At 37.7% G+C, this 16112-nt stretch overlaps 1 protein-coding gene across 1 annotated transcript; it reads right to left on the bottom strand.

The window, feature by feature from the left end:
• Positions 1-628: 628 nt before the first annotated feature.
• LOC116308039 (lethal(3)malignant brain tumor-like protein 4) lies at positions 629-14163 on the bottom strand. The gene is made up of 18 exons (XM_089033169.1): positions 14102-14163; positions 10719-10845; positions 9721-10392; positions 9126-9230; positions 8494-8762; positions 7876-8020; positions 7220-7308; positions 6599-6851; positions 6092-6174; positions 5472-5706; positions 4650-4732; positions 4145-4370; positions 3790-4026; positions 3425-3509; positions 2920-3087; positions 2456-2499; positions 2130-2371; positions 629-1681 (listed from the first exon to the last, which is right to left on the bottom strand). Exons 2-18 carry the CDS (start codon positions 10837-10839, stop codon positions 1571-1573), a joined length of 3168 nt encoding a protein of 1055 aa, XP_088889295.1. The 5' UTR covers positions 10840-10845; positions 14102-14163; the 3' UTR covers positions 629-1570.
• Between the last annotated feature and the right edge of the window lie 1949 nt (positions 14164-16112).

The raw sequence follows: 16112 nt of genomic DNA on the forward strand, positions 1-16112 counted from the left end.
TCAATTCGGTGTACAGTGAGCTTGTTTACTTGAACCTCTCTCTCTCTCCCTTTTTCAGTCTTTTTACTAATCCAAAATAATCCTCTAGCACAGAACTGTAAAGCCGTTCTGAATTATTTCATAGAACTGGGCGTGCCGAGGCCGGTTGCCGATAAGATTTTCAACACGTGTGAGATATATATGTTTTTGCAGCCAAAATGCGCATAATAATGGTATTTTCAAAGCAATTACTGTTCATTCTTTAGCTCAAATCAAGAATGAACCCCAAAAGCTTGTACAATTACCTTAAATCTTCTCTAAAAGTAAAAGAAAGTCTTTGAATGCCCCAATCTGTTTCTTCTCGATGTCGGCCAGAAAGTAGCCAAGCCTTTGCGCGAAAAAGAGGCTAAAGATTGCCATTATCACGTGATTTATCAGACATCCATATCGAATAGCCAACAAAGCAGACTGAAGTTATTTTAAGCGATAGAATTGTACAAAATTTTAATGATCACGTATCTATAATGTAGTGAACTTACACTATACTATTAGCTGTACCTACATTTAAAGAAAATGTCAACGTCATCAATATAAACTTGATAATGAAATCTGAATATCAAAGCCTTAATTTCGTACTACATATACAACCTTACAAATAAAAAAATATTTATTTTCATCTAAATGATAAATTTTTCTTTTAATAGCGATCATGATTATAAATGACGTAATCGCTAAATACTGGCATATGCTGCATTCTCCCTCGCAACCCGTGTTCTGACGTCATGCAAGGAACACTAGCCAAAACTATGTTCAAATATGTGTATTTCTTGTGGATTTTTTTCAATCAAATGATTGCCAAATTGTGAATATAAATATATATGTACTGTATGTCTTTTGATTGCGATGTAATTTTCTCTATAATTTTCTTACTAAATGCACATTCTCGTATAAACACACTGCAAGAACTTGAACTGTTATCAAAATTTCGTTTTGAGCGCAGTAAATTTGCAAACGTGATTATTAATTAAAATTAATTAATAAATTATTAATTAAAGTTAATTAATAATTAATGAATATTAATTACTTATTCATTAATATGAATTTAATTGAATATTAATTATGTAATTGACCGTATCAAAACTATAAAAATCCAAGCATCTAGAAATATCTTTGCAAATGGTCAATTAGAAGGCAGTAATATCTATTGTACAAAAATGGGAAAAATATTTGTGGCGCAGATGTTTGACTGAATATTGGTCTGAGGCAAGGATGGAAATGGTACTAGATAGATGTATTTTGAATATGTTCCTGTATATCTCTTGATATCATCTCTAGAATATTATTATTGTCGCGAATCCACGCGAAACAGATGTCTACCTTCGGCGTAATGTTTGCCAAAATCAGACCACGTGTCATTTTCTTGGGAATAAATTATTTGTTTGAATTCACGTGTCTTCTCATGTGCAACTGATACTCTAGGGAATGACACGTGGTCTGAAATGCGCAAACATTACGCCCAAGGCAAAGAGGTCTACTTCCAAAATGACGTAGCTCTCGAGCTCTGACAACTTGTTTATTCTTGAATGACTGGTTATACTTTTGGAATGCTCTTGAAAATCTTCAGTGCAGGTCCGAGTTTGATTTTCATTATGTTGACAATATCGTCTTGAGTGAGAAGTAGAAACGACTCGCCGTCAATTTTCTAAAATAAAACAATACAAACAAGGTATTCAATAAAAATGCAAAAGTCACTGATCGCGCCGGATCGCTTCTTTCGCGGGTTGGGCCTCGCATTGGGGTAGGTTTCGCATTTGGTCTATGATTGTATTTGATGTAAATCTGATTCAGTGTATGTATGATTTGAGATGAGATTAAAAAAAGAAAAAAAATGCAAAACACTTAGCAACGCTTCGTGTTCCTAAGCAAGATTATCCACAGGTAGCCCAAGCTCGACATTAGTATAAAAGAATTTATAGGGTCGACAATATGCAAATGTACCTCTCATACAAATGCCGAGCTTGGGCTACCTGTTGATTATCTCGTGAACTACAGCTCCCGGTGTGACGTTTTTATACAACACTACACTATACTAAGACACACGCACTCATTTTAGAGTTTTTAAATATTACTTCCCACTGTAGTATACGTACTTGGTCAGCAAATAATTTGGCTTGCTCTGCACATCCGAGTGACGTCACGTGTTTGACTACGTCATCTATGGTCCATTTACTCATGCGCAGACGTTCTCGAGACTTTTTTCTTTCGTTGGTTGGCTTTGGTACTGAGTGGTTCTCATGGAAATCGTTGGGAAGAAGAGCATTGTTCTTGGGTTGGTCGAGGGCGTTCGTTGGAGGTTTGTCCGGCTTCTTTTCTTCTTTGATGGGCAAAATCTCTATGAATATATCAAGACTTTTACATTAAAAATATATTTGCAGAAAAAAGGCAAAAAAGTAGGAGTTTTATTTTCTTCACTTACGTTTTAATTGTGGTTTTTCTCGCTTAATTTCACGACTTGGGCGTCTACAATAAAAAAATCATAAAATTGTTTTGAGTGAAGGATAAAGAATTTGAGTTAAAAAGGAAGACTATTATGTTGCATTGAAATAGCCACAGCTACCACTCCTGGCCGTTTTTTCTTGCCCGCGGTTACATTCTTTTCTAGATAGGAATAGACATTTTCTGAGATAGCCAACTTGGTGCATTATGGTCTAGCCTTATCATGCCTTATATGGTGTTGTTTGTACCGAGGCTAGACCGCGATGCGTCCTGTTTATCAGAAAGGGCCTATGAGTGAGTCGGTTTGGAATATGCAGTCTGGAAAGTTGCCTGCATTAATATAGAGATATGAAGTGCACCTTACGTTAATAAACCAATTGTTGTCTTGTCATTAAGTTAAAAGCTCCAAGAAAACGCAACATCATCAGTGTTTTCTGTACTAACCTTTTGGAAGTGACGTAATTAAGTGTTTTCGCGCTTGGATTTGTAGTAATAATGGTCAGCGGTGGTACTTTTTTCTTGATATCCTGGGACGTTGTCTTGGGTGGGGCGGGCTGTATTGGCACAGGAACGGATTTCAGGTTCACTTCGCTTAACGGACATCCTGCCATACTACCGGCGAGGGAAAGAAATTATCATTCTACGTTAAGTTGAAAAAAGGAGAATCCTATGAACTATAGAGCATGTGCATGCTACGTCATAACCTCCATCTTGTTTCTCTTGTTAGGTCAACCAACATGGCGGTTGTTTCATTGTCATTCATATCTCAAGGGATTTTGAGTCACATGGTTACACACACTGGCTTCCATTTGTGTAAGGCTTCATGTCTTGCGCGCTAGGTTTTATGACTATTTCATTTACCATACTCTAGTGGCTCACATTTGTTACGTTAATCATTAGGAGACGCCGTATGAATTGTCACAGTAACAGTGTTCCTATACCAACGTACCTTTGGTGTGTTCTCCAGTGTCCTCCAACATGTCCGCTACCATCACATCCAGGAGTGGGGCAAACACCTTCAGTGGATAGTTCTCCTAAAATCAAACAATTGAACATGATTTCTTTTTTAGGTTTAATGTTTGTCAAGCTTAAGTAACTTGGATATGGTAACGTTTATTGTTAATTTTGCTTCGTCATTATGGACCTCGATGACAGCACCAGGTTTTATCCCATGAGAAAAAAAATATGTGCGTAATCACGCGTAACCTCGTCCTGAAACGCTTAAATACGAGGCTACGTGGCGTATAATCTACTGTTCCACAGGCTATACCGCCTATACCGTGAGTAAGGTCCATAAGGTATTTGTCAACGTACCTCTCCGCACAGCACCAACACTTGATTTATTCTTGCTCGCATACGACCAGTCTGACTCTTCAGTCATGGAGTTGGTCGACAGTCTGTCAACAAGACACGATTCTTTGTTCAGGTTTTGTAGAGAGTATGGACAACCGAATGTGCTGTGGTGACTCGAGTATTTGGCTCCTTTAACGTGACCAATGCCTTTACACCCTGGAGTGGGGCAGGCTACCGATGAGATCTTGTCAGCTGTAGCTGAGGATTGTAATGGTACAGAAATATGGTTAAAGAATTTCATAGTTCAATATATCTCATAGTGCAAGAAAAGGAAAAGGAAAAGGAGAAGATGGAAGAACAGAACAGCTGGACTTACTGAGTGGTGGTTCCAATGGATGTCCAGTCTTGTCACAGTAAGACACGGGGTGTAAATCAGTAGAATCAGCGTCAATCCAGTCATCATAAATATCATCCCAGCCATCAAAATGAACACGTACTCGATACTCTTGAACGTCTGCGACTGTTGCTGCGCGTATCAGAGATGGATTTCGCTTATCGACACATTCTAGTTTCTGGTTTGGCTTGAAGGTTGGAAGAGGGCGCTACAATTATATAACATATGTTACGTTACTACTTTACATCATGAATGTAAGGACATTCCGTTACACAGAAGACGGAAAACTTGCACAACCCATTCACGGAAGCGACAATAATGAACATGTGTTACGTTACTATGTTACATGAATGTGCGGATTGCGTGACTCAGAAGACGATCAACTTGCGCAAATATACAACGTCACTACGTAACATTACACGGATGTGAGAACATTGTGACACAGAAGACGGTTGATTAATTTGCACAACCAAAACCAAAAACCTACCTTTTTAAAATATTCCTTAGGAGCTGCCACAGCACCTGTCGTTTTCAGGTAGGCCTGCCATGTGAATGAATCCACCTCATCATCTATTGAACGAATCAATAAATCATTAATAATAACTTATTATTGATTATTAATGATCATGTGACATATGGGTAATGGAAATGCGCCGTTAACTTGTTCCTGCCGAATTATGGTATAACTAAAGACACAGTGATTTGAGGTTAGATGATTGGTTAGCGTGCCGTGGTGTGACCGTGGCGTGAATTTGCGCAAGGTTTATCAGTAGTGATAGACACAAAGCCTACCGTAACCGTGATAGTAACGTTAAAGCAAATTTCGTATACACCTATTTCACTATTTAACGCTGTCATCGCCAAAGGCAATAGGCGATAGTTCATTCCGACATGGAAATGGTTTCGTTGAATACAAAGAACATTGAATCAACAATGTCTCAACTCTAAGGTCCATGTACTTGACGAGAATAAGAGGCAGAAACACGAGTCATGCCAGCTATTCTTGGATCTTGGAATGATCTCCTATCGCCTTTGACGATGACAACGTTTTGTTGAAATAGGTGTACGTCTTATGGCAAATCATGTCGAGTCGTGTCGTGTCGTACGCAGGTATTTCCATTGGATGAGTAGTAACAAGACGTTATTTAAGTATTTCATAATCATGCTACATCTCCTCTAATTATGTATGTTATGATATGATACATTATTTTATTAGTACGTGGATCGCATTCAAATGTTAGCGCATGCGCAACGCATTAAAATGTTAGCGTTTACGCATGCGTTTGACCGCAGTGTTCACTAATATTACCATTTGGTGGATTGAGCTTCCTTCCCGGCGTCGCCTCGCACCAGCCAATAGGGTGGATATAAGGGCAATCATCTTGACACCAATAGTCATATGTGTCATCCCATTCGTCAAAATGAACAAGAAAGTAATTGCCAATCACGTTGGTTACCGTGGCAACGCAGATTAGATCCGGGTTCTTTCGATCTATAGCTTCAAGCTTCATGCCAACTTCAAAACGATGAGTTCTCTTGGAGACCTGGAAAGGGATGAACAGTCGCAATATGAGGAGTTGAGTACGGTTCAGTATACGGTTCAAGGAGAGAGTGAGGGAAAGGGAGAGAATGGGAGGGAAAGGGAGAGAATGGGAGGGAAAAAAGAAAAGAGAAAGAGTAGAAAGAAAAAGAAAAGGATAAGGGAAGAGGGGGTCATGAATAGAAAAGGAGAAAAGGACAAAGGGAAAGAAAAGAGGGAAGAAGATCGAAGGGAGAACAGGGCTTGAAAAAAAAAAAAAAAAAAAAAAACATAGGAGAGGTTCCCGTGAGGTTCCCTCCAAACGCACTACCACTACATTCTATAACATAATATCCTCTTTCTATTGGAGTTTCCAGGAAGCCAATCAAGTGCCAGGTATTGTAACTTACCGGTTTAAACAAGTGTTGAGGTGCAGCAACCGCGCTTTGCTTCTTAAGGTATTTCTGCCAGTCAAAACTATCTCGGGTAAAATCTAAAAGAAATGGGAAAATGTGGTTCTTTACTGCAAAGAGTAATGAGTTCCTGCTTTGTGGAACGAAGAAATTTCGTGGTGTGTGGAGTGATAATACGTACAAGCAACATTTGTTCTACAACTAGAGACGCAACAAGATTTTTTGCGCGTGAAATTGCATGTGCGTCGATAATTTCTGGTGTCCGTATTGCCACACCTAAAGTTTATCACTACCAACGTATTTTATTGCCTCCTTAATTTCAAATAAATTTACATTGGAATTTATAAGCAATAAAATATAATATAATGCAGTAATGATGAATGATATCAGCAGCCATAACTTATTACGTTGATTGGCCCCCCCTCCCCCCCCCCCCCCCCCCCAAAGAAATATGAAAATTAAAACTACTTTACTGCGGACAAGATTTCCCGTGCATCTACTCACTTCGTGGTGGATGCAGCGTCTGTCCATTTTTCGCACACCACCCGACCGGGAATATAAACGAAGAGTCTGCATTGGTCCAGAAATCGTAGCATTCAGACCATCCGTCGAAGTGTAACCTTAATCTTGTTCCCTTGACCCGTACAATAGTACAGACACAGATGTATGAAGGATGTTTGGGGTCCACTGCTTCAAGTTTCATATTTTTCTTGAACTCCTCGCAAGGCATCGGGAATACATTGATGTCTGGGTTTTCCTGACAGAAATTAAAGACGTAATTAATTAATTAACGCAATTTGCAACTTTGACATTTTGGCTGCACAAAGACTGAATATGTGTTGGATGGGAGGCTTTTACCATCCAGTACATTATTCCGATCCATACCTTTGCCATTATCAGGCCGATCCTTTTTTTAATCTTATAATGTTATTTTGTATACAATAAATAGATTAAATTATAAAATTAAGACAAATGGACAGTAAAGTTTAGAATAATAAATACATGATTGTCAGCGAGAAGAAGAGAATAAATTAAGGCCGATCTGACTTGATAGCAAAGAGGGCTCGTAGGGGAATCAATGGAAAGCATACATGTAAAATAGTAAGAAAAACAATTGATCCCTACCTGTTTAAATACACTAACTGGGACAGATTTTGTTCCCGACATGTACATGTAATCCACCCATGTGAAAGGTTTGCTAAAGTTATATGGAACTGAAAAATAGTAACGATCAAAGTTTCACCCAACATGTTAGGATATCATACTCTAATGGTTTATTTCGACGATACGGCGGCCATCTTGGATTGCAAAGCATTTTGAGGCGTCCAGGGGTCAAATAAAGCTTTGTCACCGTAATAACGTCGATCGATATTTACAGCTCATCACAAGGGAATAGAAAAAAAGATGAATTAAGACGGCACAGTTATATATATTGTCCGTCGTCCTCATTTGTCTTGCCCCCTGGCAAGATGGCCGCCGTATCGTCGAAGTAGGTCATTGAACCACGACTCTTGGCCAACTAAATAAAAATGCTTGCAAGAAGACTAGTGTAGAGAAATCAAGAATTGCGCATGCGCACGTCGGAAATAAACACATGACTTGGAGGCAACACCACACACGGGACTGGTGGGATTTTGTGAATTGCAAGTCAAAAAATGAAAAAAAATTAACGTTCCTTAAATGGCTTCTGCTTTGGGCCAATTAAAAAGTGTTAGATAAAACTTGAAGCTAGGCTAATGTGTCAACATTATACTGATAACAGCAGTATCTGCAGCACTTACCCATGGAAGCAGTCAGGCATGTACCGCTTGGTTCAATCAGAGGACCTTTATTCTTCCCTTTGCCTTTTTCACGATGGCCTTTTGTTTTAGGAGAAGATGCTACGATGTCAGACGTTTTGTCGCTGAAACCTGAATCTTCTCCTACCTGTCCAAGAGTAAAGATGACAACAGTTCAGTGGTTGATTTCCATGGCAACCACCGCAAATATCTGCCATGTTGGTTCAATTTGACGAAGGATTTTTTTTATAGTCTTTTGTTATATCAACAACTACAACCGCCATTTCTTTTGTTGTTTCATTCTCTTTGCGAAAAAATGATAGCAAACCATGTATTTGGAGACATTCTCTTTTTTATTTCATTTTTTCATTTATTCAGTTCACGTGATGATGGTTTGTGAAATTTAAGGAGGCTCAACGCCAGCTAGTGTCAGGACTCGGTATTCAAACGATTCACTTTTAGTCACAGCAACACTAGCCTAGGGAGGGGGCACGAGGGCGGGGGGCACGGGGAGGCACCAAAATTTGATCAATTCATGCGGGATGCTTGTGGATATGGCGAGAAAATGGTACATTGTCCCCCCCTCCCCCCTTAATCGAGACCTCCCTACAGCAAACTTACCACAAGAGCGGGTGACAACGGTCTTCCATTGATTCCTTTCTTTGCTTTGACTTTCTTTTTCTTCTTGATAACCTTTCCTTCGATTGTATTGACATTTTTTACCAACTCCCTGCCCTTATTTCTTCGTCCCGTGTAAGCACCAACACAGGAGAGACTGCAAAACCGTCCAGACGAACAGAAGTCTTGCGGTAAACCGTACACCCCGCATACCTCGCAACACAACACGTGACCTGCATCCGGGGGGCCTTGCATCAGATCTGAAGCGGGTGCTGTGGAGCGATATATCAAAGATTAATATAGTAATGCTTGTATAAAGCAGACACCTCCGGGACCTTACCTGGTGTCCGCTCTTAACAAATGTTGTCCACTGAATAGAGGTTTGTTTTACAGTAAATATGGGAGGGAAATTTAGGGACCATGCAACTAGTTGTCCGTTTAATGAAGAGTATCTGCTTCATAGAGGTATCCATGAGTGGTGAAGCAATATATGCTTTGCACAAGTTTGCATAAAGCCAACCATATTGTAAGACAACAGCAAATGCCATCCAACATGGCGAGCCGACACTTGGTAACGAACCCGGCCTGATTAATTTATTAATAATTAAAATAATTAATATTCTTTATAAACTTACAGTTACTTGATGCTGTGCTCCACTCGTATTCTCCCTTTTCTGTCTCCACAGTGCTAACCATCTCGAGCGAACCGAATTCATTCAACTTAAACTTTAAGTTACTACCTGTGGACATCAGATCGATAACACCGTTAAAAATCCTGTTTCTTGTGCTGACTATGGAACTGATAGAGCAGTTTTCGTAAGACCGTGAAAGCTCACGGCACGAACACGGGCGTGACACGGCAAGGTACACGCCAGACCATCACATTGAACGAGAATTTACTCTTCATCAAATCAAATACCCGAAACGCGACATGAACAAGACGCGGTCGCGGTCGCGGTCACGCCAATGTCACGGCCCTGCAGACCAATCACGTCGCGCGAAAAAAATCCCCAAATCAAAATTCTAGAAAACATCACGGTCGCGGCAAGGCACGCATACGGCACGAATTTTTCACAGTCATACAAAAACTACTCTATTTCTTTACAAAGGGGATTGAAATAAACGAATGGAATGAATGAATGAGCGAATACATGGGAGGCCGGAATGAATGACGAACGCCACGAATGAACGAAAGAACGAACGAATGAAAGGCACATTAGTTTCCTTTACCTGGTAGTGTGGCAATACCATCCTTCCAGTCAAGGAACGAGAAATCATTTACGTCCTTTTTGCCTTCTGTCTTCACCTCAACCTTTGTATCCACCTTATTTTTTTCTTCTTTACTAGAAGGACTTTTACTTTTCACTGCCGTGCTAAACGATGAAACTTCTGTCTTTTTCACAGTTTCGTATTTTTGATCCTTTCCTTCAGCAACACTGTCGCCCTTATCTTTATCTTTTACAGGTTCAACCTTTTCTTCTTTAATAACAGGTATGACTATTTTATCTCTTGATTCCTCTTTGTCCCTCAAATTTGTGCTAACTTCATTTTCCGATGTGCTTTCTTGCTTTTCTTTGGAACCCTGACTTTTAGGGACGTTCAAACGGCTTGAAAAATCATCTTTTTCTACGTTATCAAAGTGTAAGCGTCTGACTGAACTAGCGTCGTAATTATTTGTTGCCGAGAACTCTTCTTTTGTAGGAACATTTCGTTCGACCATGTTAAAATTCCTGTCTAGTTTAGGGCTTCTTTGACGAGGTAAGTAGGCATCTGTATCAAAGTATTTCAATTGGCTTGGGAAGCTGTTATGCTTTGTAGCCAGGCTTTCTTCGTAACTGGGTAACACCGCTGACGAATGTAAGGAATTGAGAGGCCATGTCGAGGTGGCATTGACTATAGAGTCTGCAAAAACGAAAGTCACAATCAGTATAACAAATGAAAAATACAGGTATTTGCGTCGCGCGCAATGCGTAATGCATTGTGGGGTGGATTTGTACTCAATTTAATGTAACACTTACATCAAAGAGTAACCCTGGTGCTAGCTGGCGGCGACAAATCCGTTTCGTTTTGTTTTCCAACTGAGGCGACAACACTTAACAACAAATGAGTTTGGCCCTAGCACCAGGGTCACCCTACCTCCCTTTATGTAAACGGAAGTTATTCATAAAGCTTGATTCCATATTTCACTGAACTAAGTTATGAGCGCGACATATAAATTTGGTATTTACCCATCATGGTTGGATTACCAGAAGCACCCAACTCGACTCTTCGTTTCTTGTCCGGTGGGCCGTCGTCCATCGTCGGGTAATTATGAAACATTCGATCTCTCGTCGGGAAATGTTCGTCCATCACGAACTAAAAAGAAAACGAATCGAAGCATTGAATTGTTGTGAAGTTTCAACTTTTTTTTTTACAGGACTGTGGTTTGTGTATTTCGAAGTTTATATTTTCATTTTTCAATATTTTTCAATGCTCCGGAATTGAGCCGCTTAAGATAGACTCTTGAGTTTCAATAAAACTAAAAGTGTCTTGCGCTGGGAACATTTCCCCCTGGTTTTTCGACCAAATTTAGACGAGAAAAAATTTCTAACAACTTAAATTTTTGCAACATCTTAAAGGTTGAATCAAAAAGTTCGCAAGACTTTCAGCGAGAGTACTATCTGCACTAACTTCACTGTAGTTGCATGTTGCAATTAATTCCATCAAAGAATAGCGATAAATGTTAGGAAGTTAATAAGATTTGCTTCAAAGGTACTGTTGAACTCAAACAATTAGTTGGCCGGTAAAATATCTTTCTCCGTCTTTCTCTTATCTTGATTATTTCCAGAAGAAGAAGAAAAAAGCCTGGAAACCCCGCTGGGTACTTTAATGTGTGTCAGCACTAAAACCCGGGAGTGAAATCAAATTAAAGGAGAAAAAAATATTAAAAAAACGAGGGTGCGGATGTCGGGAAAAAAGAAGTTGAAATAAGAAAGAGAAACGGGCGTAAACGAGATCTGAATTAGCAACGGCAGGGAATCCGCACTTTTTATGACTCTTTTATAACTTTCACCGCACCAAGTCAAAACGTTAGATCCAACACTTCACAAGGGAAAACCGGAAAACCACTTTATCGTTACTTAAATTATTGACATTTTTTTACCAAATGTTAATCCAAGATAGAATAACAACGAAGTGATTCTCGGTTTTACATTTCGTTTGGTCTACATAACGTGAACTCTGTACGAAAACCAAATGAAAGTTGATTAAAAAAATGCTCGTGAATGACCTGAGGAAATATTGAATTTTTGCGAAGATACTTCAGCTTTCTTTATCCTTTGATTCTATTCTTTATTTATTGATTCTACTGTGAGTCGGAGGTCGATAGGGGCGGATATTCTTTTGGTCACAAAATATTTCTTATTCCAAGAAAATTAATTCAAAGAATGATAATAAAATACACAAGTAGGATTTGTATATACTAGTAATTGTGGTTCGTCGGTCTCGTATTTGGCTAAATATTATTTTTTCTCATCCAAAAACCAGTTTTTAAAACGTTAAACAAAGACATTCTAGGTCAAACCTCGACAATTTTTATGAAAAGAGATCTAACAATGACTGAACGTAAACCAGACAATCAAATAAAACTTCTTAGTTTCAATCAAATATTTGGCACAAGGACATTTGAATCGTCGAAGCCTGGAATTATTTTGACAAACAAAACTAATGATTGGAAAGTTATTTTCAAGGAAGACTAACTCTACGTTCTCTACGAAGCGTGGCTAATAAACAACAATGTAAAAAATATAAAAATCAAATACATTTTCGAAGAAACACGGTTGAGTTTGAGGGAAGAAAAGAAAAAGAGAAGAGAAAGGTTGCGACGGGTTCTTTTTGCGTCTTCAGCGCGCGCGGTTTTCAATCCAGCGAAATCCATAATTTATAGACTCCGGAAAAGAAACAAAACAAGTTAGCACTGTCGTATTTTCGTTTTAGTTCTACTGGTTATAGAAAAAGTAAAAGTTAATTACCCAACTTTCCGAAAAAAAATCCCTGATTTGGGAAGCACGGAGCTGTCGATGGATTTTTCCGTACTTGTCTCTTTCAACACGCTCTTTAAACATTTTTTTGCAATCTTGAATTTCGCTAACATGCTTTGAGACAATCTTTGCTGAATAATTTATATCTTTTAAGAAAACAGAATAAACCCCTTCTTGAAAAATACCGAAAACTCTAGAAGGAATGAAAAGATACATGTTTTGCGTGTTGTTTTTTTTCGAGTATGCTATTTTTGCCTTGACCTTTTTTCATGTATCTTCAAGGTTTAGCTGATGATATTGAAACTTACCGAAGAAAAACCTTGAGTGATAACAGGATTCTTTTTTGATACAAAATTGAACAGTCCTAAGTCTCAATTCACTGGTTTATCTTGTAGCTTAGCCTTCTTCCAGTTTAGTTTTAAAGCCTTTTTTTGAAGGTCGAATCTGAGAAGTTCAAGGAATTAGTCGTACTCAAATGATATCCAAAGTGCCGACCTCTACGGGAAACAAACAGAGACACATCTTGTAATCGTACGAGCGGACTTCAAACATGCCCCGACCGATTCCCAAAGCTAGTCAAAAAGATTTATTTACTTGGTTTTTTAAAAACTATCCGGTTTGTTATTTCTTAGAAAAAAATAAATCTTTTTACGCCTGGAGATTAAAAAATCCGATAAGATGCCTGCTTGCATGCCATTCAAACCGAGATGCCTATTATTCTTATTTCCGTAACAACTGCGGATAGCACCAAAAAATACAAAAAAATCTATCGAAAAAAATGTCAATTATACCAGGATTATTCCCCATAGAAAAACAATAATTTCCATAGCCCGTTCTGGGTTAAAAAAGGAAATTTCTGCTAGAAGATGGTATATTTTAAAGATTTTCTCAGGATGTGAAGGTTTTTATATAATTTCTGTAGTAAGTCCGCGGCAGTCTTCAGGCTTTTGTCATAAGTGTCAACTCTACGCATGAAAAATTCCGTCTTGCTTGCATATTCAATAGCTGCGAATACCAACTATTGCCTTGTTACTTTTTGTTCGACAACAAATTCGCAAAAAAGAGAAATATAAATTAGCAATTATGATCAGGGATAATTCTTGGGGGTTCTTTTTCGGTAAGAAAGTAGTTTTTATGTTTTTACGAAAAGTGTATCACATATCTTCAGAACCAATAATTTGATACTTGACCTCTCTTTTATACCAGTGACTCAGTTTTGCCTCTTTCCTTTATTCCTTCTTCTTTTAAATTCTAAAAAATCTTACCATTGTCTGTTTAGAGTCCATAGAGTTTAAACTTGAAAGCGATAGGAATATCTAAGTGAAATTCGTAGCGAATATGATGTATTTTTAAATAGAGCAGAAGGGAATTTCTTAGAACGGCCGAGAATCAAACTCTGATGCATAATAAACTAGGGGGTTTGTGCAGAAACGACTACACGGTGGAGGAGATCGTACAAAATCCCTAGAAACATCGAAAAATGACAGAGAATAACTAAAAATATATCAAAAACAAACGAGGAATAGGTTTTTCTGACAAACTGAAAGTTTCCAAAGGATTACGACCACAAAAAACAAGTTTTAAAGGCTTACCAGTTTCGCAGTGTTGCCAATGCGGAGTTGATTTGACTACAATAATGAATTCAGCACTGCTGACATCCTGGCGTGTCGCTCCAACTGTCAATCAAACACCCGAGAACAATACAATCACGTGCTTTTCCTTTATATGCAAATCGACCGCAATCCTTTAGCGAGACTTCGGTTTGGATTCTTTTCCTCTAAAAAGCTGGTTTTTTCCCAGCAAATTGAAAGTAAAAAATGAAAAACGAAAAACTAGCAACTCTTTTTTTGGACAACGAAGCGAATAATATATCTTTTAGCTTGAAATAAAGTCACGACACCTTGTTATTTTTTGGTAGAACACTTCGTCACGAAGAATGTTCTTCAGTAGAGCGCTAACCACAACTATCTACTATATACTTACAGTTTAATTTTTTCATAAGTATGTTTAGTAAAATTCAAAGGTTTGAACCTTTAAAATAGGAATAATAATTGCTTGAGCAAATATATTCAACATTATTTGAAAACGTGAAAACATTTTTTTTTTGGGATATTATTTATCGATACGATATTAAAATAAATAATGTGTGACTCTTCAAATCAAAAACAGTTTTCCGTCTGATTGCGACGGAATTTAGCATGACCGTGTGGCGGACTTAGTCGCTCACCTTTCGAAGAAAAAGAAATCTTGAAGTAAAAAATATCTTTTAAAATATTCAATAGTTTTTCGGTTTCATTCGCTCATGGGAAAGCAAAAACACGTAATAATTAATAGTTCCAAAGACCCTTAAAAATACCAAGTCATTGCATATGTAATACATGCTGAAGTCTCCCGTTGCGACGAGCACATTTATAGTATTTTTGCTCGATCGATGAAAGATTGAAGAAATTTTCCCTGTATAAAAGATGAAATAATAGGGAAAACCTTAAGCTATAGAAAGAAAATGATGGGATTATCATTTGAAAAAAGACTTTTTTGTCGTTGGTAGAGTAGTTTACGAATGGTTTTTTTTGCTCAGTTATAATTGACCATCCGTGAAGCTCGAAAAGCCGGCTTCGGGTACAAAATTATTTTAAGAGATAAAGAAATTTTAGTTGATATATATCGCCTATTAAAGGTTGTAAATTTAACTTGAAAGATTCTTAATCTCAATTCCATATAAACTAAAAGAGATATCCAAGCATTTTTTTGTTTTAATTTAGCAAATATTTATTTACTAAATGCCATACAGTCTTCACTTTGAAATTTGATACAGAATACAAACTCTTTTCTTTGAACTGTCTTTTCATAAACAAAAATTAATAGAAATGAATTCAATATGGATTTAAAATGTTTATTTTCCACCAGGAAAAACGGTTCGAAATAAAAGAAAAAATAGTTTCGTTTTCTGATGAGATTATTATAAATGGTCATCATTTGGCCTGTATACGTCATCACAGTAAGCCATTTTGATTCCTGCTCAATCTGCTCAAAGGTCGAAGGGGAGTAGTTTTTCCATCCAATATTATCAGTCCTACTTAATTTGTCCGGTTTGTTTGCTTTTTTTGTGTGTGTGTGTTTAAATTCGAGCAAAAATTACTTTCTTTTTCTGCGGCCGTTTGGACGAAGATATTAAAAAGTTTGATCGCATGATATTGTTTTTCCTTCAGAGTGCTGAAGAATAGAAATAACAAATCACTTTAATTTTCTTGGAAAGCAGTCAAGTTTTCGTTCGCACGAAGCTTTATTTATTTCGTACAAACAATTCAATATACGCCAAAACACGCCAAACAAACTATCTATGCTTCAAAAACTCATTAGAATTTCAAAACAAAAAACAAATTTAGCCGGCATACCGCTAATAATTTACATAACAAGGCCGTTTGCTGAAGACTTTTCTGATTTTTATTGTGGAAAAAACCACCCAAAGTATAGGAAAACCACAACGTCTTTTTTGAAAAATAGTTCCATGTTTTCGAACTAAAGTTTAAGCCAATTAAGAATAAAAAGTGATTCATGCGAGTAGCCAAATCAAAGGTTAACAAATACGTAATCCGTTCATTC

The sequence above is a fragment of the Actinia tenebrosa genome, unplaced genomic scaffold, assembly GCF_029948245.1.
Source record: "Actinia tenebrosa isolate PJP-AT-01 unplaced genomic scaffold, QUT_ActTen_1.0 PGA_scaffold1__47_contigs__length_23844297, whole genome shotgun sequence".
NCBI classification, from domain to species: Eukaryota; Metazoa; Cnidaria; class Anthozoa; order Actiniaria; family Actiniidae; genus Actinia; species Actinia tenebrosa.